Raw genomic sequence first — 22,891 nt, forward strand, 5'->3', positions numbered from 1 at the left:
GATAGTGTTGTGATCGAACTCTTTTCTTCTCTTGCAGCAGCAGCAGAGTGTCTGCAGTCTGAGAGGTGAGCATGACTGTGACACACAGTATGTGGTACTGCGGGAGGACGGTGCTGCGTCCCACCGTCACATACTGCCCGATTCTTCTTTATTTTTTAATCCACTGATGCTGACAGACTGTGGACACTGAGATTGTGATTTTCACCCAACTCCAAACTTCACAGCTCAAAGCCTCTTTTTGCAAAGCGTTTGGTTTTTGTTCCTGCTGTTGTGTTGAAACCACAAAGCAGTTGAAGAATCGCATTCGTGACGTGGAAGTACCAGATGCTGTTTGTATTAAGCAACCCTGAAGGTTAATCTGAGGAATAATTCTGATAAATGGTAAATGGCCTATATTTGTATAGCGCTTTACACATCCAGTCATCCACACATTCACACACTGGTGATGGCAGCTACATTGTAGCCACAGCCACCCTGGGGCGCACTGACAGAGGCGCCACCGGGCCCTCTGACCACCACCAGTAGGCAACGGGTGAAGTGTCTTGCCCAAGGACACAACGACCGAGACTGACCAAGCCGGAGCTCGAACCGGCAACCTTCCGATTACAAGACGAACTCCCAACTCTTGAGCCACGAACGCCCTCGCTTCTTATAATAACCATCACAACAGCTTTTAAAAAAGAAGCTATTTTTAGCATCTTTAACAGCATTAACTGGGAAACGTTTCTCTGGCAACACGTCTGTAAGTGTCTCCTTCCCTGTCAGAGAACCTTGGCTATCATCACGTTAGAATGAACAGCTTCAGTCGATTTTCCTGATAATCCCATTTAGAATTATTAAAGCGATTAGGGTTACATCTGCAAGGCTTCCTTTTTGAGGAGAAAAGGAGAAAGCGAATCTCGAGGATCTGCACGGCGAGGTTTTGCTGTCGTCAGCCGCCTCCAGCCGCGCCATCTATCAACTTAACTGTGATGAGATGAGCTCCGAGGCTGCATCCGCAAGGTCGCCGCACAATTTGGAGGTCGTTGTGGGGCTTTGGCCAATCTTCCACAGTGGACTGAGCAGCTCCATTAGTTTTCTGCTACCCACACGGTTCGTGGCCAGTTAAAATAAATCAATACCCTCTGCTCTCATCTGATAAAATCCTTCCTTTTTTAAGACTTTAGCGATTGGGTAACACGGGACGACTGTGCGGCAGTTCACCGGGTTCACCTCTTGTTTGGGAAGCAAAGCTTTTGATTGATTATTCTGATTCAGCTGAGCAGAGCGTCACAGTCAAAATAACCCCACAGAACCCACAGTCTGAATTCAGACAGTAGAAATGGTAGCAGTGTTTTATCTCCATCCATCCATGTTATTAACCGCTTCTCCAGTTTAGGTTAGTGGGAGGGCTGGAGCCTATGGACAGTTACCAGTTCATCACAGGGCCATTCAATCTAGCAGCTGAACAGGTGGGTTATTTGACCTTAACCAGTGATATTACTGGATCTCAGAAATAAGTTTAAGAGTGCTAAAACCATCATTATCAAATATTCAAAAAGAGCACATCACAGTTAGATACCCGACTTTGTGGCAGCATCTACAATTTAACCCATGAAAGTGTGAAACAACAAGAGAAGGAAAATGAGCAGAAAGTAAAACAACGAGCAAACGTTACAAACATACAGAGCTTCAGCGTGGCAACCAGAGCGCTCAACGAATCCGCCCACAAAAAGAAAACAACAATCGCGACTTTAATTTGGATGATTTCAGCTTCAGTGTCGCCTCGCGTTACATCTCTGGACACACATCTGGTGTTTGCTTGTTTTTAGATGTGGAGCTCCTGTTTTATTACAGCAAAAATTACAATCTTGGTCATTTTGGTCAATGTTATTCTTTAAAATAATAAGCATCTTACATTTAACTTTTTTCACTTAGATTTTGAAAATAATTTAACAGAGGTCTGTGCATGAGTGTGCGTGAGCGTGTATTCATATCTTTGTGGGGACCAAAAATTGCAAGTTTACAATACTTGTGGGAACCAAAATCCAGGTCCCCACAAGAACAACTAGGGGGTGTTCGTGGCCGTAAAGCTCGTCTCACAAGGGAGGCAAACTATCCCCACAGGCCTGCTGTAACTGGATGTTACTGCAGGATGCTGGTGCAGACTGGGACAAAGAGAAGCCTCAGCCATGCTTTACTGGTAAAGGGAGCATTTGATTTAAACTGAAGAAAAAATAGACCTCTGTATAAAAATTAACTGGTTGTTATCACCAGTGATGATCCTTATATTAAAGTTGGGTCATTGCCGGAGCTTTCAACGTGTGGCAAGAATTGGGAATTTGTAAACTAAAAGACTTATACTCAAATGATACCTTCATGTCATTTCAACAATAGAGATTGAAAATGTGACGTCATTCAAGGGTAAAACCGCAAACAAGTCTGGGAACTCGTGGCAAGAGGTACTAGCGCACGCAGGCTTTCAATTGAAATCAGTTACACAGCGATAAAAAGAAACACAAAAAATGTCAAGAAGCTGTTGTATTATTAACTGCAATAGCCGGTCGCATGACAGCCACGGGAAGCCGACGGGTAAAGAGATCGGTTGTTATCGGATTACGTCGTTGAAGAGAAATTGTTTGAGCCATGTTTCCAAAGTATAAAGAGGCGACGGATGGCCTGGATTACAGCCATTCAAAGACCAAGTATAACGTCCCAGAACATCCAGCTCACAGGTTAGTTTGCTCCAAGCATTTCCACAAAGGTCAGTGTTTTGTAGTAGTTAATACGTCATTTTTCATAACATAATTGGTGATATAGGTTACAAGCAAGTCTGGCGCTGAACAGAAATTGTTGCGCTATGCTCCTTTGTTTATTGTGCATAAATAGTGAATTGTCCTGACACAATATTGCGTTTCGCTTCTGTTATTACCATGGTACATTGAGAAAAACATGTACTTTTATTCACAGGGTAAAACAGTTCTTTTGTATCACTAATTGCCCAGTACGATTACAGCATACAATATTATTGTCACTGCTACATTTCTGTAATGCGAACCAGAAATTATTTCCACTACTAATTAATTACCGTTGAGCTCAAAGGTCTTATTAATAAACGGTTAACGAATGTGTATTTATGAAGACGATTTGTGAGACTGGTAAACTTATGATACGTACGATGGTCTTTCGTTCTACACGGTGCATTTCAAGGTCCCTTACCCATCTGTCGGTAAAGTGTTCCTGGGCTTGTTGCAGTGACCTGAAGTTACTGAACTTCATGAGTGTATGCACTCACTCCAAGAACCGTATAATTATAAATATGAGCGTGGTGAAAGTTGGGCAGCACGTCTTTTGTCCACTCTGTGTGCTCGTAAGGGTCTAACCCGTTCACTCCTTTGATTTTTTCCTCGTATCTTTTCTTTGACTTTTCATCAAGTCTGTCTTTGTCCGGACCGGCATTGTTCTCCTTCATTTTGTAAATTCCTTTTTTGGGGGGCAAAGGAAAACCAAGAAGGTATTGGAACCGGAGAATGAACGTTTTGCGGTGCTGCAAATGCTTGCATTTGCAGCACAAATGCTGCAAATGCCGCGTGCAATGCGCGAAAGTCACGTGGTCTGTCAATCTCTATTAAAAGATAGATTTGGATTACCGCATAGCCATTTTTTTAATAGATATCTTCAATTACGAAACTATATCCGTACATATCTGCCGCAGTTTGAAAACATGCCGTCTGACTTTTTGGATAGATGCCTTAGTGATAGATGGGGGTTTGAAGAGAATTTCACTGTTCTATAACTCAATACAGGAGATGAGTATACCTTCAACTTTCTCAATTAAAGAGGAGTGGGAAAAGGAATTTGGGATCCCCCTACCAGAAGATTTTTGGCAGGAGGTCTTACGCAACATAAACACGCCTTTTATTAATTCCCGTCACTGTTTAATTCAGTACAAAATTATACACAGGTTACACTACTCAAGGGAAAGACTTCACAAAATGTACCCAGACTGCTCCTCTGTGAAAAATGTATGATACATTATGGAAATCTGTTACATTGTTTCGCACTTTGTCCGAGGCTTCAGGGTTTTTGGTGTGACATTTTTACCTACTTGTCTAATATTTTTAAGAGTAAGATTGAGCCAAATCTGATAGTAATTATCTTTGGGATCTCCAAAGAAACACAAAATTTACAACACTCTCAAAAAAGGTTTATGTCATATGCATTGATTATTGCAAAGAAACGAGACTCCTGTATTAAAGACGTGGCTTACAGAACTTACAAATACTCTTCATCTTGAAAAAATAAGATATACCATGAATGATAATGTAAAAGACTTTGAATTAATCTAGCACCCTTAACTTACATACATTGGGAAAATATAAACTTTCTTTTTTTCTGGCAGTCGCGGGATTGGGGCCCATAGTGGGTGGTTTTTTTGTTTTGTTTTGTTTGTTTGTTTGTTTTGATGTTGTTTATTTGTCTGTTTTGTAAGCTTAGAGAAAAAAGGGGCATAAGTTCTATCAATTTGTAACAACCATGATACTTGCTCCTAATAAAAGATATTTGAAACATAAAGTTGGGTGATTGTGACAGAGAAGGGGATGAGCGCTCTTCACGTGGATTTTGAAATTACAAACGTGCATGTGCAGTCGTGCCACAGCTTCCAGGGGGCTTTCCGGACGGAGCACAGGCCCACTGGAGGTTCAGAAGTGCACAGTGACCTGATCTCGCAGGAAAGATCGGCCATATTTAAGTCAGTGTTTGTTTTTTTTCTTTTGTGGGCGGAGACCATGAACTTTCTAATCGCACCTGATACAAAGGAACTAGATGAATATTGCAGTTTAAGGTGTTTTTTGCACCGAACAGGTGATGGTCTGTGAAACGAGTGTGTGGAAGCTGTACCAGTGACATACAAAGAGGTAAATGGAAGTACAAAGACCGGAGAAATGTATTAAGAACAGAAGAAAAAAACTCAAACTATTATAAAAGTTTTCCATTATAAAAAAAAGCATCACTCTTGTGTAAGCTAAACCATAGGCTCATCATCGCTGTCTTCCTCTTCCTCAAAGAGTCTCTGTAGGGTGGAGAGGCGGATGGAGGAGAGAGGAGGAGAGGGAGGAGGAGTGGAGGAAGAAGGGACTGGGGGAGGAGTAGAAGAAGGAGGGAGGGTGAGGCTGCTGTTGCAGCTGCAGCTCCTGCTGGTCGCCGTGCTGCTGCTGCCGCTCCCCGAAGCGCTGCTGCCGCTCTCCTCCGCCTCCCTCGGCACTCCCTCGATCAACACCTCTGTTTCGTTCTCGTGGGTGGGATGGAGATGGTGTTGAGAGGGGGACGGGGGAGAGAGGGGAGGAGCCTGAGCAACAATTTCAGGTGAGGGAGGAGAGGAAGGGGCGTTGGGAGATGAAGGTGGAGGTTTAGAGACCGAGTTGTGGTTGCTGATATCACGCAAACTGGCCAGAGGAGGGCGGAGCCGGACACCAGAGCGCGTGGAGCCCTCGATGGCTTTTTGGAGCTGGAGGAGGAAGAAGAAGAGGAGGAGGAAGAGAAAGAAGAAGAAGAGGAAGAGGAAGAAGAAGAGGAAGAGAAAGAAGAAGAAGATGAAGAGAAAGAAGAGGAAGAGAAAGAAGAAGAGGAAGAGAAAGAAGAAGATGAAGAGAAAGAAGAAGAAGAGGAAGAGGAAGAAGAAGAGGAAGAGAAAGAAGAAGAAGATGAAGAGAAAGAAGAAGAAGAGGAAGAGAAAGAAGAAGAGGAAGAAAAAGAAGAAGAGGAAGAGAAAGAAGAAGAAGATGAAGAGAAAGAAGAGGAAGAGAAAGAAGAAGAAGAGGAAGAGAAAAAAGAAGAAGAGGAAGAGAAAGAAGAAGAGGAAGAAAAAGAAGAAGAGGAAGAGAAAGAAGAAGAAGATGAAGAGAAAGAAGAGGAAGAGAAAGAAGAAGAAGATGAAGAGAAAGAAGAGGAAGAGGAAGAGAAAGAGGAAGAGTTAGATGAAGAAGAGGAAGAAGAAGAGTTAGATGAAGAAGAGGAAGAAGAAGAGAAAGAGAAAGAAGAAGAAGAGTTAGATGAAGAAGAGGAAGAGGAAGAAGAAGAAGTGAAAGAGAAAGAAGAAGAAGAGGAAAAGAAAGAAGAAGAGGAAGAGAAAGAAGAAGAAGATGAAGAGAAAGAAGAAGAAGAGGAAGAGTTAGATGAAGAAGAGGAAGAGGAAGAAGAAGAAGTGAAAGAGAAAGAAGAAGAAGAGGAAGAGAAAGAAGAAGAAGAGGAAGAGAAAGAAGAAGAAGAGGAAGAGGAAGAAGAGGAAGAGAAAGAGAAAGAGGAAGAGTTAGATGAAGAAGAGAAAGAAGAAGAAGAGTTAGATGAAGAAGAGGAAGAAGAAAAGTTAGATGAAGAAGAGGAAGAGGAAGAAGAAGAAGTGAAAGAGAAAGAAGAAGAAGAGAAAGAGGAAGAGTTAGATGAAGAAGAGGAAGAGGAAGAAGAAGAGTTAGATGAAGAAGAGAAAGAAGAAGAGGAAGAGAAAGAAGAAGATGAAGAGAAAGAAGAAGAAGAGGAAGAGGAAGAAGAAGAGGAAGAGAAAGAAGAAGAAGATGAAGAGAAAGAAGAAGAGGAAGAAAAAGAAGAAGAGGAAGAGAAAGAAGAAGAAGATGAAGAGAAAGAAGAGGAAGAGAAAGAAGAAGAAGATGAAGAGAAAGAAGAGGAAGAGGAAGAGAAAGAGGAAGAGTTAGATGAAGAAGAGGAAGAAGAAGAGTTAGATGAAGAAGAGGAAGAGGAAGAAGAAGAAGTGAAAGAGAAAGAAGAAGAAGAGGAAGAGAAAGAAGAAGAGGAAGAGAAACAAGAAGAAGATGAAGAGAAAGAAGAAGAAGAGGAAGAGAAAGAGGAAGAGTTAGATGAAGAAGAGGAAGAGGAAGAAGAAGAAGTGAAAGAGAAAGAAGAAGAAGAGGAAGAGGAAGAAGAGGAAGAGTTAGAGTTAGATGAAGAAGAGGAAGAGAAAGAAGAAGAAGAGGAAGAGAAAGAAGAAGAAGAGGAAGAGGAAGAAGAGGAAGAGTTAGAGTTAGATGAAGAAGAGGAAGAAGAAGAGGAAGAGAAAGAAGAAGAAGAGGAAGAGAAAGAAGAAGAGGAAGAGAAAGAAGAAGAAGATGAAGAGAAAGAAGAAGAAGAGGAAGAGAAAGAGGAAGAGTTAGATGAAGAAGAGGAAGAGAAAGAAGAAGAAGAGGAAGAGAAAGAAGAAGAAGAGGAAGAGGAAGAAGAGGAAGAGTTAGAGTTAGATGAAGAAGAGGAAGAAGAAGAGAAAGAGAAAGAAGAAGAAGAGGAAGAGAAAGAAGAAGAGGAAGAGGAAGAAGAAGAAGTGAAAGAGAAAGAAGAAGAAGAGGAAGAGAAAGAAGAAGAAGAGGAAGAGAAAGAAGAAGAAGAGGAAGAGGAAGAAGAGGAAGAGAAAGAGAAAGAGGAAGAAGAGAAAGAGGAAGAGTTAGATGAAGAAGAGGAAGAGGAAGAAGAAGAGTTAGATGAAGAAGAGGAAGAAGAAGAGAAAGAGAAAGAAGAAAAAGAGTAAGAAGAAGAAGAGTTAGATGAAGAAGAGGAAGAGGAAGAAGGGGAAGAGGAAGAAGAAGAGTTAGATGAAGAGGAAGAAGAGGAAGAGGAAGAGAAAGAGGAAGAGTTAGATGAAGAAGAGGAAGAAGAAGAGTTAGATGAAGAAGAGGAAGAGGAAGAAGAAGAAGTGAAAGAGAAAGAAGAAGAAGAGGAAGAGAAAGAAGAAGAGGAAGAGAAAGAAGAAGAGGAAGAGAAAGAAGAAGAAGATGAAGAGAAAGAAGAAGAAGAGGAAGAGAAAGAGGAAGAGTTAGATGAAGAAGAGGAAGAGGAAGAAGAAGAAGTGAAAGAGAAAGAAGAAGAAGAGGAAGAGAAAGAAGAAGAAGAGGAAGAGAAAGAAGAAGAAGAGGAAGAGGAAGAAGAGGAAGAGAAAGAGAAAGAGGAAGAAGAGAAAGAGGAAGAGGAAGAGTTAGATGAAGAAGAGGAAGAGGAAGAAGAAGAGTTAGATGAAGAAGAGGAAGAAGAAGAGAAAGAGAAAGAAGAAAAAGAGTAAGAAGAAGAAGAGTTAGATGAAGAAGAGGAAGAGGAAGAAGGGGAAGAGGAAGAAGAAGAGTTAGATGAAGAGGAAGAAGAGGAAGAGGAAGAGAAAGAGGAAGAGTTAGATGAAGAAGAGGAAGAAGAAGAGTTAGATGAAGAAGAGGAAGAAGAAGAGAAAGAGAAAGAAGAAGAAGAGTTAGATGAAGAAGAGGAAGAGGAAGAAGAAGAAGTGAAAGAGAAAGAAGAAGAAGAGGAAGAGAAAGAAGAAGAAGATGAAGAGAAAGAAGAAGAAGATGAAGAGAAAGAAGAAGAAGAGGAAGAGAAAGAGGAAGAGTTAGATGAAGAAGAGGAAGAGGAAGAAGAAGAAGTGAAAGAGAAAGAAGAAGAAGAGGAAGAGAAAGAAGAAGAAGAGGAAGAGAAAGAAGAAGAAGAGGAAGAGGAAGAAGAGGAAGAGAAAGAGAAAGAGGAAGAGTTAGATGAAGAAGAGAAAGAAGAAGAAGAGTTAGATGAAGAAGAGGAAGAAGAAGAGTTAGATGAAGAAGAGGAAGAGGAAGAAGAAGAAGTGAAAGAGAAAGAAGAAGAAGAGAAAGAGGAAGAGTTAGATGAAGAAGAGGAAGAGGAAGAAGAAGAGTTAGATGAAGAAGAGGAAGAAGAAGAGAAAGAGAAAGAAGAAAAAGAGTAAGAAGAAGAAGAGTTAGATGAAGAAGAGGAAGAGGAAGAAGGGGAAGAGGAAGAAGAAGAGTTAGATGAAGAGGAAGAAGAAAGAAGAAGAAGATGAAGAGAAAGAAGAAGAAGAGGAAGAGAAAGAGGAAGAGTTAGATGAAGAAGAGGAAGAGGAAGAAGAAGAAGTGAAAGAGAAAGAAGAAGAAGAGGAAGAGAAAGAAGAAGAAGAGGAAGAGAAAGAAGAAGAAGAGGAAGAGGAAGAAGAGGAAGAGAAAGAGAAAGAGGAAGAGTTAGATGAAGAAGAGAAAGAAGAAGAAGAGTTAGATGAAGAAGAGGAAGAAGAAGAGTTAGATGAAGAAGAGGAAGAGGAAGAAGAAGAAGTGAAAGAGAAAGAAGAAGAAGAGAAAGAGGAAGAGTTAGATGAAGAAGAGGAAGAGGAAGAAGAAGAGTTAGATGAAGAAGAGGAAGAAGAAGAGAAAGAGAAAGAAGAAAAAGAGTAAGAAGAAGAAGAGTTAGATGAAGAAGAGGAAGAGGAAGAAGGGGAAGAGGAAGAAGAAGAGTTAGATGAAGAGGAAGAAGAAAGAAGAAGAAGATGAAGAGAAAGAAGAAGAAGAGGAAGAGAAAGAGGAAGAGTTAGATGAAGAAGAGGAAGAGGAAGAAGAAGAAGTGAAAGAGAAAGAAGAAGAAGAGGAAGAGAAAGAAGAAGAAGAGGAAGAGAAAGAAGAAGAAGAGGAAGAGGAAGAAGAGGAAGAGAAAGAGAAAGAGGAAGAGTTAGATGAAGAAGAGAAAGAAGAAGAAGAGTTAGATGAAGAAGAGGAAGAAGAAGAGTTAGATGAAGAAGAGGAAGAGGAAGAAGAAGAAGTGAAAGAGAAAGAAGAAGAAGAGAAAGAGGAAGAGTTAGATGAAGAAGAGGAAGAGGAAGAAGAAGAGTTAGATGAAGAAGAGGAAGAAGAAGAGAAAGAGAAAGAAGAAAAAGAGTAAGAAGAAGAAGAGTTAGATGAAGAAGAGGAAGAGGAAGAAGGGGAAGAGGAAGAAGAAGAGTTAGATGAAGAGGAAGAAGAAGAAGAGAAAGAAGAAGAGTTAGATGAAGAAGAGAAAGAAGAAGAGGAAGAAGGAGAGGCAGGGTTTGAAGAGTGAGGGGAAGAATAAGAAGAAATGAGCAGAATTCATACATGAATGGTGAAAATGTAAAGAAGAAATGAAGGAAAGCGAGCAGGGATTCGAGTCAGTGATGAGCAATTACACAGATGGAGGAAAGAAAAGTTAAAGAAAAGGAGGCAGCACAGGAGCACGAGTCAGAGACCATCATGGATAAAGACAGGAGCCCCAAACTTACAGAGAGCTTATTGATTATGCTCACAAAGTTCTCATACATAATTCAAAAAGCTTTGTGAGACTCTGAGGAAATTAGGAGCAAAAACAAATTGGATTTTTTCCTCCAAATTAAAGACAAACAAGAGACGACTTCCAAAGGTTGAGTGTATTAAAAATGAGCTTTTTTGGACTTGGATCAGGAAAGTTAATTTCATTTAATGCTCAGGTTTCAGTTCTGGGAGACCTTCAGACAGTTTCAGAGTTTTCCATTAGCTGGTCGTGGTCTGGCTGCTTTGGCCCTGCTGTGGCGAGCTGTGCTGCTGAGATCCAGACCAGCAGCGCCCAACCTTTTTATCTGCCTTCAGCGACGCCTCATAATGTACAAACGTGTTCATTTGCACTCATTTTAAAGGGAATACCATTTAATCCCTGACTATATAAAAGGAGATGTTAATTTTATTCCAGTTCAACGCTTACTCTTTAAGCCCGTTTGGTCTGAGCTATTTATTCATTAGATGAAGCTCTATCTCCTGCATCTTTATAAACAATAAACCACCTTTCTAGCACTTAATAAAAGGCATGATTAAGCTAATTTTTAAAGGTCTCTGTTGCTACTTAACGTGACTCCAACAGAGCGCACAAACACTCTTACTCTGTGATTAACTACAACACTTACTGCTTACAGGGTGACCAGATGTTCCTGCTTATCTGGGACTGCACAGCAGATTTACCTTGAGTCCCACATTTTAAATGGGCTCTGTAGGATGCAGACCTTTTCTAAAGTCTGGCTTTTAGCCAGTGCATTTGAAGAAAGGAAGAAAGGCTTTTACGTTTTTATAGCTTGATTATTGTCGAGAGCAGGTTAACCTGTCTTTTACTCCCAATGCAATCGTCTGCAGAGAGCTACCAAAATCAAAATGAAGCAACAACATACAAAATATTTGGTGAAAAGGAGCGGTGTGCTTATTGGAGGCTGATTACTCTACTTTTAAGATTAGGCTTCAAACTTTCCTTTTTGCTAAAGCATATAGTTAGGGCTGGACCAGGTGACCCTGAATCCTCCCTTAGTTACTTTGCAATAGATGTAGGCTGCCGGGGGATTCCCATGATGCATTGAGTTTTTCCTTTCCAGTCACCTTTCTCACTCACTATGTATTAACAGACCTCTCTGCATTGAATCATATCTGTTATTAACCTCTGTCTCTCTTCCACAGCATGTCTTTATCCTGTCTTCCTTCTCTCACCCCAACCAATCACAGCAGATGGCCCCGCCCCTCCCTGAGCCTGGTTCTGCCGGAGGTTTCTTCCTGTTAAAAGGGAGTTTTTCCTTCCCACTGTCGCCAAAGTGCTGCTCATAGGGGGTCATATGATTGTTGGGTTTTTCTCTGTATCTATGAAGCGCCTTGAGGCGACTTTTGTTGTGATTTGGCGCTATATAAATAAAATTGAATTGAATTGAACTTGTAGCTTTTACATGAACATCTGCAGTTTACAGTTTAGCTTCAATCCTGTGTTCATGTATTGTTATTAAAATGACTGATTATTGGTTGCTGTGGGTAGTTTGGGCTTTAGCTGTTGGGCAGCTGGCCTCATGTCTGACTCTGGATTACTTTGGTGTACAGATGAGTTCATGGTCGACTCAGTGCAGTCTGCAAAACAAGCCCGACTCATCGCTCCTGCACCGCAGCGCTACAGCCTGACCTGAGTCCTTTATGATGAAGCTTCGCTCTCTCCAAACACGACTGTGCATTATGGCCAAATGTCTCCACTTTTGTTTTGTCTGTCCAAAGGACATTATTCCACAAGTCACTGTTGTTGAAATGCGACTTTGAAACCTACGCTGTGCTGCCATGATCTTTGTCTACAAAAAAGAGGCTTTATTTCTGGAAACTCTTTGTTGAGCTGTCATGAACTTTAATATTTAACATGCTAACGGAGGCCTGTAGCGTTTCAGATGGAGCTCTTGGGGTTTTTTGCATCTTCTCTAAGCACTGCCAATAATAAAGAGCATTTAATTAGCAACACCTGACTGCTACTTACACTCTTAAATCCTATGAAAGCATTAAAGGTGTGCTTAGTATTTGACAGAGTGCTGTGAGGGCCTTTTTTTCTCCAGACTGTAAAAGACAGATTGTCAGTCTCTTTCTCAAAGAAGAATATTGCTTTTAAATATATATATATATTGGATCAGTACTTAGTTTCTTCAAATATACAAAGACAAATGGAAAACAAAGTTATCTGTGCATCCTTACATTAATGTAGAGACTTTAAAACGGGGTAATATGCTCTCACTTTCTTTTCCTAGCAAGTATAAAAAGCCAGCTTGATATAAAAGTGCATTAGTTTGTCTGTCTGTTAGACAAATAACCTAAAAATGCTGCTGTTCACAGCACACACAGTAAATGTCCATTTCTGGAAGAAAAACGAAGTGCAGGGTGAAATAAAGTAATGTTTCTTACCTCTTTTAGTGCCACCACCCCCACCAGTTTGCCAGTACTGGTCACATAAGCATGACTTAAGCCAAGCAGTGAGAATAAGGTGTGGGTCTGTGGAGACAGGGGGGAAAAGGTCACATGTGAAATGACACAAACTTTTTGCTTTCTGCTCCAAACACATCGTCACGCAGACAGAACGTCTCGAGGCTCCAGGTCAACCACAGGAAGAGAAAGTCCTCGTGTTTGTAAGCACAAACTATGGTGCTCACGACGCAGCCAAGGTCACACTTTGGGATGAGCTCTTTGTATGCATCGGCACACCTCGATCACAAGGCCCCCTTTTGCACATGAATAAGCAGAATATTACAAATATTACCATGACAATGAAACCAACGGGAATGGTACAAGGTGTTTACACGCTTCACTATGCTGCAAACATCTGAAAATCATAATAAGGACGTGAGCGGGTCACAGAGATTGTACGAGGCAGGAAATGATTAGAAATACTTAGATTTACAAGAGATTTTATGTAAATCCAGACTCGGGCTGCATTCAGCTGCATTTTAACTGCAACGAGACAAATGAAAACGTCACCGTTCAAAACAAAAATACAGCAAAAGCTGCAGGAAATTACTGAATGAAAAGCCGTCAAAGCAAATAAGATAAACAGGAATATCCAGAGTTCATATTAAACTTATATTAAACTGCTGTGACTCATGGAGTGCATATTGATTGGGCAGCGTAAGAGCTTTTAGAGCTGTGGTTTCAGGCTTGGCTGGCTGGTATCTTCTCATTTGACTAAATTCTTGCCAAACCTAAAACAGGCCGGCAATTTCCAGATTGGCACAGCGACAAAATTAAAAACGACTGACTTAATAGCATTACACAGCATGTTTACAGCTTGGTACACAACAGGCTTTTGGTCTCTATGAATAGATTTCTCCCTCTGCGACAGCTCCATGGTGGATCGCTTTATTTTTTTAAAAATCATTTTCACTTCACTGCCTGGAGCTTCCTAAACAACAGGTATCAAAACTTCGCTTCACAGACTCACAGTTATAATGGGAACAGAAGAAGTCAGAACAGGAGACAAAGCAAAGTCACACTTGCTGTGTGTGCTGTGTGCAAACACGATAATACTGAGCGTAAACTAACAGTGCTGTGTGCCGAGACAGCCCTCGTTTTCTCTCGAGTCATTCAAGCAAAAACAAAAAAAGATTCCAACTCAGTGTTGTGACCACACATACGAGGAAACTTAGATCTTTAATATAAAACATTATTTCTTCTTATTTCTTTAGTTGAATCTATAAAAAACTATCTGCAGCACATAATCAGTACATCTGAGTCATGTCCTTATGAAAGAGCTGATGCGGGGTCGGAGGGATGCATCTGACCGCTCAGTTGATCCTGTTCAGTGAAGGCACATCACTGTTCTCAGAGAAAGGTTACTGTCAAGAAGCCATTCTTAAGGAAGTGAAACAGGGAGGAAAGGCTGAGGTTTGCCAGATTATAAGAACTGCACTGTCACTGGAAACAGGTCTCATATTCTGCAGTTCCATTTATGTGTGCGTGTTTCACAAAATGTTGTATTTTCTTGGCAAAAAAAATGAGGAATAGCTCAAGACTCTTGCACACTACCTCACTAACTCCATCTGTCTTATTCCACCGTCAGCAGCCCAAGCAGAGAAGTCTAGACCTCCCTCTCCCCAGCCACCTCCTCCAGCTTATCCGGGGGAACAACAAGGCGTTCCCAGGCCAGCCGAGAGATATAATCTCTCCAGCGTGTCCTGGGTCTGCCCCGGGGCCTCCTCCCGGTGGGACATGCCTGGAACACCTCACCCAGGAGGAGCCCAGGAGGCATCCTTTTCAGATGCCTGAACCTCCTCAACTGGCTCCTTTCGATGTGGAGGAGCAGCGGCTCTACTCTGAGGCCCTCCTGGCTGAACTTCTCACCCTATCTCTAAAGGGAGAGGCCAGCCACCCTTTGGAGGAAGCTCATTTCTGCTTCTTGTATCCGCAATCTCGCCCTTCCGGTCACTACCCACAGCGCGTGACCATAGGTGAGAGTAGGGACGTAGATCGAACGGTACCTTACTAACTCAGTGTTATATAAATAAGAATTAATTTATACATATTAATAATACCAAGTAGGGCTGCCACGATTAGTCGACTATCAAAATCGTCGACGACTGATTTAATAGTCGTCGTTTGAAGCTTTGTAAGATCACAAAAGACGCAGGAATAAGTAGTAGGATTTAAGAGTGTAATAACGGACTGAAACAGAAGATGGCAGCACTGCATGTACAAGGATGCCAGCTGCCGTTAAACCCCGAAGAAGAAGAAGAAGCGCAGCCCTGCTCAGTTTCCAACAATGGCGGCAGCTAGTTAGTTTTAATATTACTCTTATTATTCTTTCTGGGTCACAAAATAAACGTTTAACATATTTTCAGGCGAGAATGTAGCTGTGTAAACCTCAAATATCTGCTCAGTTTATCAAGACACCACATATTTTCAAAAGCGCTCCAACGTTTTCGGAGACGTCTGTTACCCACTAGCTCGATAGCTAGCCGGGGGCTAGGCTCACTAGAGCTGTGAGAACACCGGACTCCCGGCAAAGCGTTTTCAAATCCACCGCCGTCTTTCGCTACTCGGGTTAAACATATAGAAGTCACTTAGATAACTTAAAAATGTTATTGTTTGGATTTTTTTTAGTATTTTATTTGTTCCTGAGTAAATTGGTTTGGCTTTTTAGTTAGCACTTACCTTAAACACTTAAAGCTGTAAGCTAATGATAGTTATATAAGAGCAGATGCTGCTGGTGCAATAAGCTGTACGTTTTACGTCCAATGGATGATGATCTGATTAGTCGACTAATCGCAAAAATAATCGGTGACTAGTCGACTATCAAAATAATCGTTTGTGGCAGCCCTAATACCAAGATCCTACCAACCATTTGCTGCCACCAACAAACAGAAGGTTGCATGTGGGCGGGGCTTTTATGGCTGAGATAACCACATTAGGGATACCCCCTCACTGCGACATTACACAAGAGACAAGAGTAGAAAAAAAATGATTTAGAGCAGGCTGACAAGATGAGCTTTTGGCTCACGTGGGTTACTCATTGATGCACTGACCTCATTATTTCAAAGTTTTTATATGACAAAAAATAAGAAAAGGCAGAACAGGTGAACTTAAAACTTCTTATCAATAAGTATTGCTGATTATTCTTCTGTTTGCAACATGTTTTTATGAGGATTCAAATCAGTGTTGATCAGGACCATCATGACACAATAAGCTTGGATGAAAACATGACCCAGCTCGAACAATCTCCCAACTCCCACCTATCCCCGAGTTGTCCTTCAACGAGGCACGTTTCAGTGTTTGCACCAATCTACAGGAACCACACTTTCCAGCTCCCACATATAAACGTTGGGTTTATATAACAGCACCTCAGGAAACAAGATTCTGTTCTCGGTCAAAAATGAAAAACTGTCGTGTCCATCTCTATTTTTCAGACGACATTGTGTGAATAAAAAACAGTCCTCGCTAAGTGTTTTTCATGTGTCATTACTCCCCTGTCAAGGTGATCCACATCTTCAGCTGAATGAGATGTAACAGAAGTAAACAACTTAGCAGCTGAGAGTGGGAACACCAACAAAAGACTGCCACTGCCCGTGGGGCTGAATTACATTTATATGGTTGTTTGCTTGCATAATGCATGTGGTAAAATACACGAACTCTTCTTCAAGGCAACTGTACATTTTGGAATAAATGCAATTTCCTTCAGACTGTGTGACAATGATTAATAAAATAAAAATAAAGCAACTTTGTCTCTGTTTCTAAGAAAAAAAGGATTTTTCTTGTTAGTTTTCTGTCATTTCTACAGTTAAATGCCACAAAACACAGTAAACAACAATAAATCAGCTACTGTATGACTGTAGATTATATTTACTGTTAACAGGTTACAGTTAGTACTGCAGTAATTTGCCATCTGATGTCTAACAGCAAGATTTCTGGGGGACCCTGACATACTGGGTAACAGCTTTTCCCCAGTAGTTCAATGAAATGGTTGTTTTAGGAAACAAGCTTTGGAGACAAAACCTCCTATAAAGAAAAATGTGCATTCATTGAGACAAAATGCAGTAAATGGTGCATGAAATGATGTTTCTGAATGTGTAAGAAGGATCTCAGTGTTTTATAGAGGCGCCATACGACTGGAAAACAGAGGAGGTTGACAACATGGTCATTTGAGTTCATATTTCGTATAATACTGGGAACATCAAAGACACTGACAAAGAAAACTGCTGCTGAGAGTGCAGCAGATGAGTCCTTGATAATAGAAAAACACCATAATCACAATTATGTTGGTCAATGTTGTTATTTTAATTTAATTTTAATTTAATAAAGAGATGTATGTATGGAAAGTGTTTGGAGGGTGATATTACAGTGAAGTGCTTTTAAAAACACCTTGAAGTAAAAAAGGGTTTTATTGCATTAGTGTTGCTTCAGCATTGCTTTCATGTGGTCATTCTTTGGCGTTTATGACCACCGATGGCGATTTCAAGCAATGTTTTTAAAAACAAGGCTTCTGTTGTTGCATTCGATGACTCTGCCCATTTTGTCGAACACCACTTCAAACTCCTTTCCTCATTCATCTCTGAGCCACTTCAAACGTTTTTTAGAGAGCACACATCAAAAATCACCAATCAGTCATCGCTGGACATGCAAGCTCTGTCTCTGGCTGCAAAGAGTTTGGAGTGTCCAAGCACAGAGTTTGACAATCAAGTCAGTAACACAGTTGCTGGGTTGTGCGCTATCACGTAAACGTCCAGGTGAGAACAAAAAGTGCAAACTGCCTGAACTATCACCCACTGAGCTTTCACTCAGGGTGCAATGAAAAGGGAATCTACTGAGTCTTTGCTCATATTTGGCTCCTGCTACTTTGTTCTCTTCCTTAAAGAGAAATTCCTGGATGGATCGCAGACGCACAATGAGGTAAGAAAAGGATTTATACTGAACAATCACAGAATACCAGGAGCACGAGAAGTGATGCTCCGGTAGACATAGCAGTTTAAAACACGTCTTTCTCCAAACGTTAATAACATTTTTAATGTACAACATCCACCACCTTGTCGAAAACAAGGTGGTCTCAAAAAGACTATCGAACTGCGATTTACACAGACGTGTTGTCCACCAACCTTGTGTAACGATGTTCTCTCCACCAGCTGAAAAGGGGAAGGGTCCACTCGTATCTCATCGATTTCCATCGGCTTGTCCATCTCTTCCTCTTCCCACGCTTTAATCTGCAGCCACAAATAAAACCAAGGTCACGGAGATGAGTCTGCTGCGGTTAGTTCACATTCCCTCTGCTGACGGGAAAAATGCACCTATTCAAACATACGAGTTCAACTAGAGGGGAAACAGTCGGATGTGTTTTCGCTATGAGTCATGCACATGTGTTTAAATATATCTGGCAACAATAAGAACTGTTACATAAATCATGAGCTGTATCTCTGGGTAAAAACTCCAGGTGTGTGTTTGCACAGTCTGTGTGTGGCTGCAGGATGGAGCAATTAATTAGCTACCACCGAGGAGAAGTCTGAGCTGTAAAAAACCTTGAAAGTCTGCGTTGCGTCCTTGCATGTCACCGGTAACCCCTCTGAGATTTAGGATGTCTGACACCTTTTAGCCTCTCTATGGATTTTACCCACGAACCTCAGCCTGCCGTGACAGCAGCAGCAGTCTTGTAGAATATACAGGCCCGTGTTATGGGGCAGTTTGGGAAAGTGCCAGGAAGAGTAAAAGCGGAGCGGCAGACAGAACAGGACTGCAGGGCACGATGCTGTTTTGATGTCTCATTTAAAATTCAGCCTGTGCTCACACTACAGTTTAAAAGTGCCCCGGTTCAGTGTCTTCCCCTCAAACGTGACACAGATCTGTAACACCGCTGACCTACATTTGAGATGGATTCGAAAGCTAATAGAGATTTGCCTGCATCAGTCATATGGTAATAAGTCTAAAGCAACTTGATATGTGCTGGCAGAGACAGTAAGTCAGAACTAATGAACTCAGACCCACATTTTACATTTTAATCTCGTGTCAGTTCCCGTCAAAGTGAGGCTCTTCATTTTTGATTTCACTTCTCTCCTTGCACATTTTCAACCAGTTTTTCTTGCTCTTTGGTGACATTTCCACACATGAAGGTACATTCATGACTGTGGGAGGTTTCTGCACAGTGTTTTTAATACACAAATGAATAAAATATGAGACAAAACAATTTAAAATCATATGTTAGCTTTATGCTTTTGCGAACATGCAATAACTACATGTTCAGCATGCAACATTTGAAAAGTTCAGCTTTCCCTTCAAAAGTATTTGATGCTTTTCTTGGACACACATGGTTGTAAAGTGAGTATCTCTGGATTTTAAACTGCTGGTCAGGTAAAATTAGGGATGGGTATCGTTTAGGTTTTATCCGATACCGGTGCCAAACCGGTACTTTTGGAACGGTGCCGGTGCTTAAAGAATGGAGAACACAAAATTGGTCCAAAAACCTCTCGCTGCTGTCATCATCATCCTCATCATTTCTGCTACACTGGCAGGGCTAGGGGCCAGGACTCTCCTCTTCGGGTTTTTGGGGGATGTTGCTAACTCCGGGTCGATAACAGGCACCACACCCGCAGTAGATGTGCTCGGTGTGAGGTCTCGCAGCAAGCTATCAAATATGGCGCATTTCTCGGCTTTTAAAAATAACGCTCTGCGTCGCCAGGTGTTTCATCAGATTTGAGGTGTTACCTCCTTTGCACAGTATCACAGTATCACCTTAAAGCACTTGTTGCAGCTGCTGAGTTTGCATCTTTTGCTGTGAAGTACAGCCAGACTTTGACCGCTTCGCCTTGGGCGTTTTTAATCTGTAGCTCTGCTCTAAAAGTATGTACGTACCTGGACCCGCCTACTATCCTCGGAAACGTAAAATGATTGGCTAGAATCTAAAGTGTATCACAGCCTCAGAATATAAAGCACCGAAATGTGCGCTGCTTTAAGGTCTGGTTACCGTTTATGTCAGAACCGATACCGGTACCCATCCCTAGGTAAAATAAGTCATTTGCTCTATAGTTCTTATTTATGTAGAGCTTCTACCGTCATGGAGACCAATGGACCTAAAATGACCCTCAGCAACCGGGAATTGGTATTTTTAAGATTTAGACATAAGCTGAAGTCTTAGCTGATGTTCCTCATAGACGTAATTTGATTTATGAAGCTTAATATTTTATGGCTACTTGTTCTTTTATGTTTAGTCGCACTGCTGTTATTTGGCATTTGGATGAGGTCTACTGGGGCTTATAAAGATTGATTTTATTTACTTCTGGGAGACCACTGGGGTCTGTTGTTAAAAATATGTAATGATCTTTGTAATCCAATTACAGCTGTGTGATCCATGTAGCTGTCCTGATTGTGTGTACTGCGTTAAAGACGTGAAACAGTATAATCTATACAGAATAGGATGGATTCCCATATCACCGTCATCAATAGAGAAAGATGGTGAAATAATCAGACTGTGGAGCCTCCTGTTGAATTTAAATGGACTTTTCTTTGGAGGAAGGGTTATGGAGCTCTTAATATACATCACGAAACATAAACATTATAGTAATTAACGTGTAAATATAAAAAGGAATCAAACATGTTCGGTTGTACTCTTTGATCTCCATAATTCCCGTTATTCTGATGACTTTATATATACTTTATGTTTAATGAATTCAGAAATGTTTTGGTGCACAGACAGAAAGAAAGGTTGCTTTATCATCTTTAAAGCTGCTTTTAGACAGGTTGGATTCTTTATCTGTGTTACTATCTGGCTCTGTTTTGCTGTTATTGGAGTCTTGTAAGCCTACTGGGCTTTATAAAATCAAATCAATGTGCAAAACATAATATACTTGTTTGTCTCTGCAGGCTTCCTGCCAGCAAACACTGAAGCTTAATGAGCATTTAAGGTGCTCGAGTGGCAGGAGGAGGAAAGTGGAGCAGTTTGTGTGTGTTTTGGAGACTTTGAGACTTTTTTGTGGACCTGAATGCTATGGAGAGACAACAATCAAAAGTTTTCCTCTGAAATAGTTTTGTGTTTTACATTTTTTAATACCAAAAAGTGGTTTTTATTTTTATTTTTTATTTATGGAGGAGTTAGACCCCATTGTGTTAACCTGTACCGAAGACAGAAACACAGATAAAGTAACAGTAAGACTAGGGATGCACCGATACCGGTATCGGGGCCGATACTGTAAAATGTGTGTGTACTCATACTCGTAAAAGTTAACCGATACCATGAACCGATACTAACTTATTTCATTAATCAGAGGGTGGATTGTCATTTCTGTTGTAGTTTTTTAGATTGGCCACTAGGGGGCCAATTATTATTTTATTTATTATTTATTTTATAATTTTTTTATATTTTATTATTTATTTAATAATGATTATTTTGTTTGTTTGTTTACATTATGGACACTCTGAAATAATTTAAAAGTTTATTTTATTCTCAAACCTAATTTGTATTTATTTTATTCCAAACAGAAGTGTTTATTTATTATTCTGAAAGCTCGAGACAGTGCCAATAGTTCAGTGATATTTTGTAAAATTACAATGTGGAGACTCTGCAATAATTTAACAGAAGTGCTTATTTTTCACTTGAAATTTTTTTGTGGTCATTTTTATTAAGATTTTATTTTTTATCGACAGGGAATATAATAAAACCTGTCTTCCAATTCATTGCATTTGTGTGTGTGTGGTAGAAGTATCGTTTTTTGCACTCTGTATCGGCAAGTACTCAGATCCAAGTATCGGTATCGTATGGGTTTGAAAAAATTGGTATCGTTGCATCCCTCAGTAAAACAACAACAACCTAAAAAAACCCTGATTTTAAGATCTTATTGGCTACTGTACTGTAGTACAAATAAGACTTTTTAAACACTTTTTAATATTTGAGCTTTTAATGACCCCCAGGAAGCCCGTGTGGTTCTTGCATCACTTGCAAATACAAAAACCTGCTGTCAAAGATTATTGCTCCCACTTTGTGGGATAATGTCTTGTGACTCAGCACTAAGCATTCAAATAGCATGCTTAAAATTATTCAGCAGACTATTCTGTAAAATTATGCAAATCCTTCATTACTGTACCTCTTCTGGTGTCATTGTGTCTGACAGCGGAGGAGGACACGGCTCCTGGAGACGGAAAAACAGGGAAAAGGAGAGAAATGATTGGGAGTGATTTTATAAAAACACCCTGTCCTCTGAAACAGGTCGTGGTGATACTTCTAACTCTAGAAGCTCATCTGAATCTTACATTAGGGGAGGAAACTACCAGCAACTCAAAGAAAACTTGTTTCATACCATGAATATTCGGCAAACACACATTTCAAACTACTCATAACTCTTAAAATGAATCTATACAATCTCACATTCGATTTCTGTCTCTTTGTTTTCAGGCTTCTGTCATCCAGTTTCCTGTGTTCGTGTTTCCACAGCACATCAGCAGCTTTGTGAGTTAAATGAATGCAGCAGGTGAAATTCAGGCCAACACCTGCTGCGACCTGTTTGGTGAAACTGAATTTATTACTAGCTGCGATCGCAGAGCTAATATTGCTTTCACCTTGTGGAAACAATATGATTCTGTGGGTGTGTTATTGTGGCAAAATGTGATCCTGGAGACACACTCTGCAACGGGAACTATCAAAACAACCAGTTTTGGGCACTTCAACGTGCGTTTGCATGTCTGTGGATGGATTTTGTACTGAAGGAGGACTCTAATCGCGCTCCGTTGCCTTGTGTGATTTCAGAGGGAGCAGAAAGGTACTGGCAGGACAAGTGGAGAGCAGCTCTGGCAGTGGCTGACACAATAACTTGGATGTGGTAGCAGTGTGCTGAAAAAAAGTGGTGCTCTACTCAAACTGCATACAGTGTTACTGGGACCTCAACTGAAGATATAGTCAAGTGGTAGAAGGAACACTTTCCTTAATCCCACTGACACATCTTGTGTAGAGGAAGCGGGGTCTGGTGGATAGGGGAACAACTCGCCTATCACTGGGGACGAGGTCACCGAGGCAGTCAAACAACTCCTTGGTGGCAGGGCCCCTGGGGTAGATAAGAGTTTCCCTGCGTTCCTGAAGGCTTTGGATGTTGTAGAGCTATCTTGGTTGACACGCCTACGCAAAATTGCACGGAGGTCACCCTGGAGTGGTTTGCAGCTAAGTGTGAAGTGATAGGAAAGACAAATCTGAGGCCATGGTCCTTAGCTGGAAGGGTGGAGTGCCCACTCCAGGTCAGGAAGGAGTTACTACTTCGGGGTCTTGTTCACGAGTGAGGGGAGAGTGGAGCGTGAGATTGACTTGAGCATAATGCCTTCCTGCCCTCACCATCGTCACGAGCTCTGGGAAGTCATTTGGTGTCTGTTTTTAATTCTCACTT

At 41.0% G+C, this 22,891-nt stretch overlaps 1 protein-coding gene across 1 annotated transcript in view; it reads right to left on the reverse strand.

The window, feature by feature from the left end:
• Positions 1–3,571: 3,571 nt before the first annotated feature.
• Positions 3,572–22,891, reverse strand: part of LOC102797045 (chloride channel protein 1-like) — a 72,776-nt gene continuing 53,456 nt past the window's right edge. The window contains exons 21-24 of the mRNA XM_087834868.1: positions 21,605–21,649; positions 17,636–17,740; positions 12,462–12,548; positions 3,572–5,488 (exon numbers count right to left, since the gene is read on the reverse strand). Coding sequence (XP_087690994.1) covers positions 5,006–5,488; positions 12,462–12,548; positions 17,636–17,740; positions 21,605–21,649 — 720 coding nt within the window. The 3' untranslated portion in view covers positions 3,572–5,005. The remainder of the gene's footprint in view (positions 5,489–12,461; positions 12,549–17,635; positions 17,741–21,604; positions 21,650–22,891) is intronic.

This window comes from Neolamprologus brichardi, chromosome 22 (assembly GCF_056152115.1).
Source record: "Neolamprologus brichardi isolate AB-2024 chromosome 22, ASM5615211v1, whole genome shotgun sequence".
NCBI classification, from domain to species: domain Eukaryota; kingdom Metazoa; phylum Chordata; class Actinopteri; order Cichliformes; family Cichlidae; genus Neolamprologus; species Neolamprologus brichardi.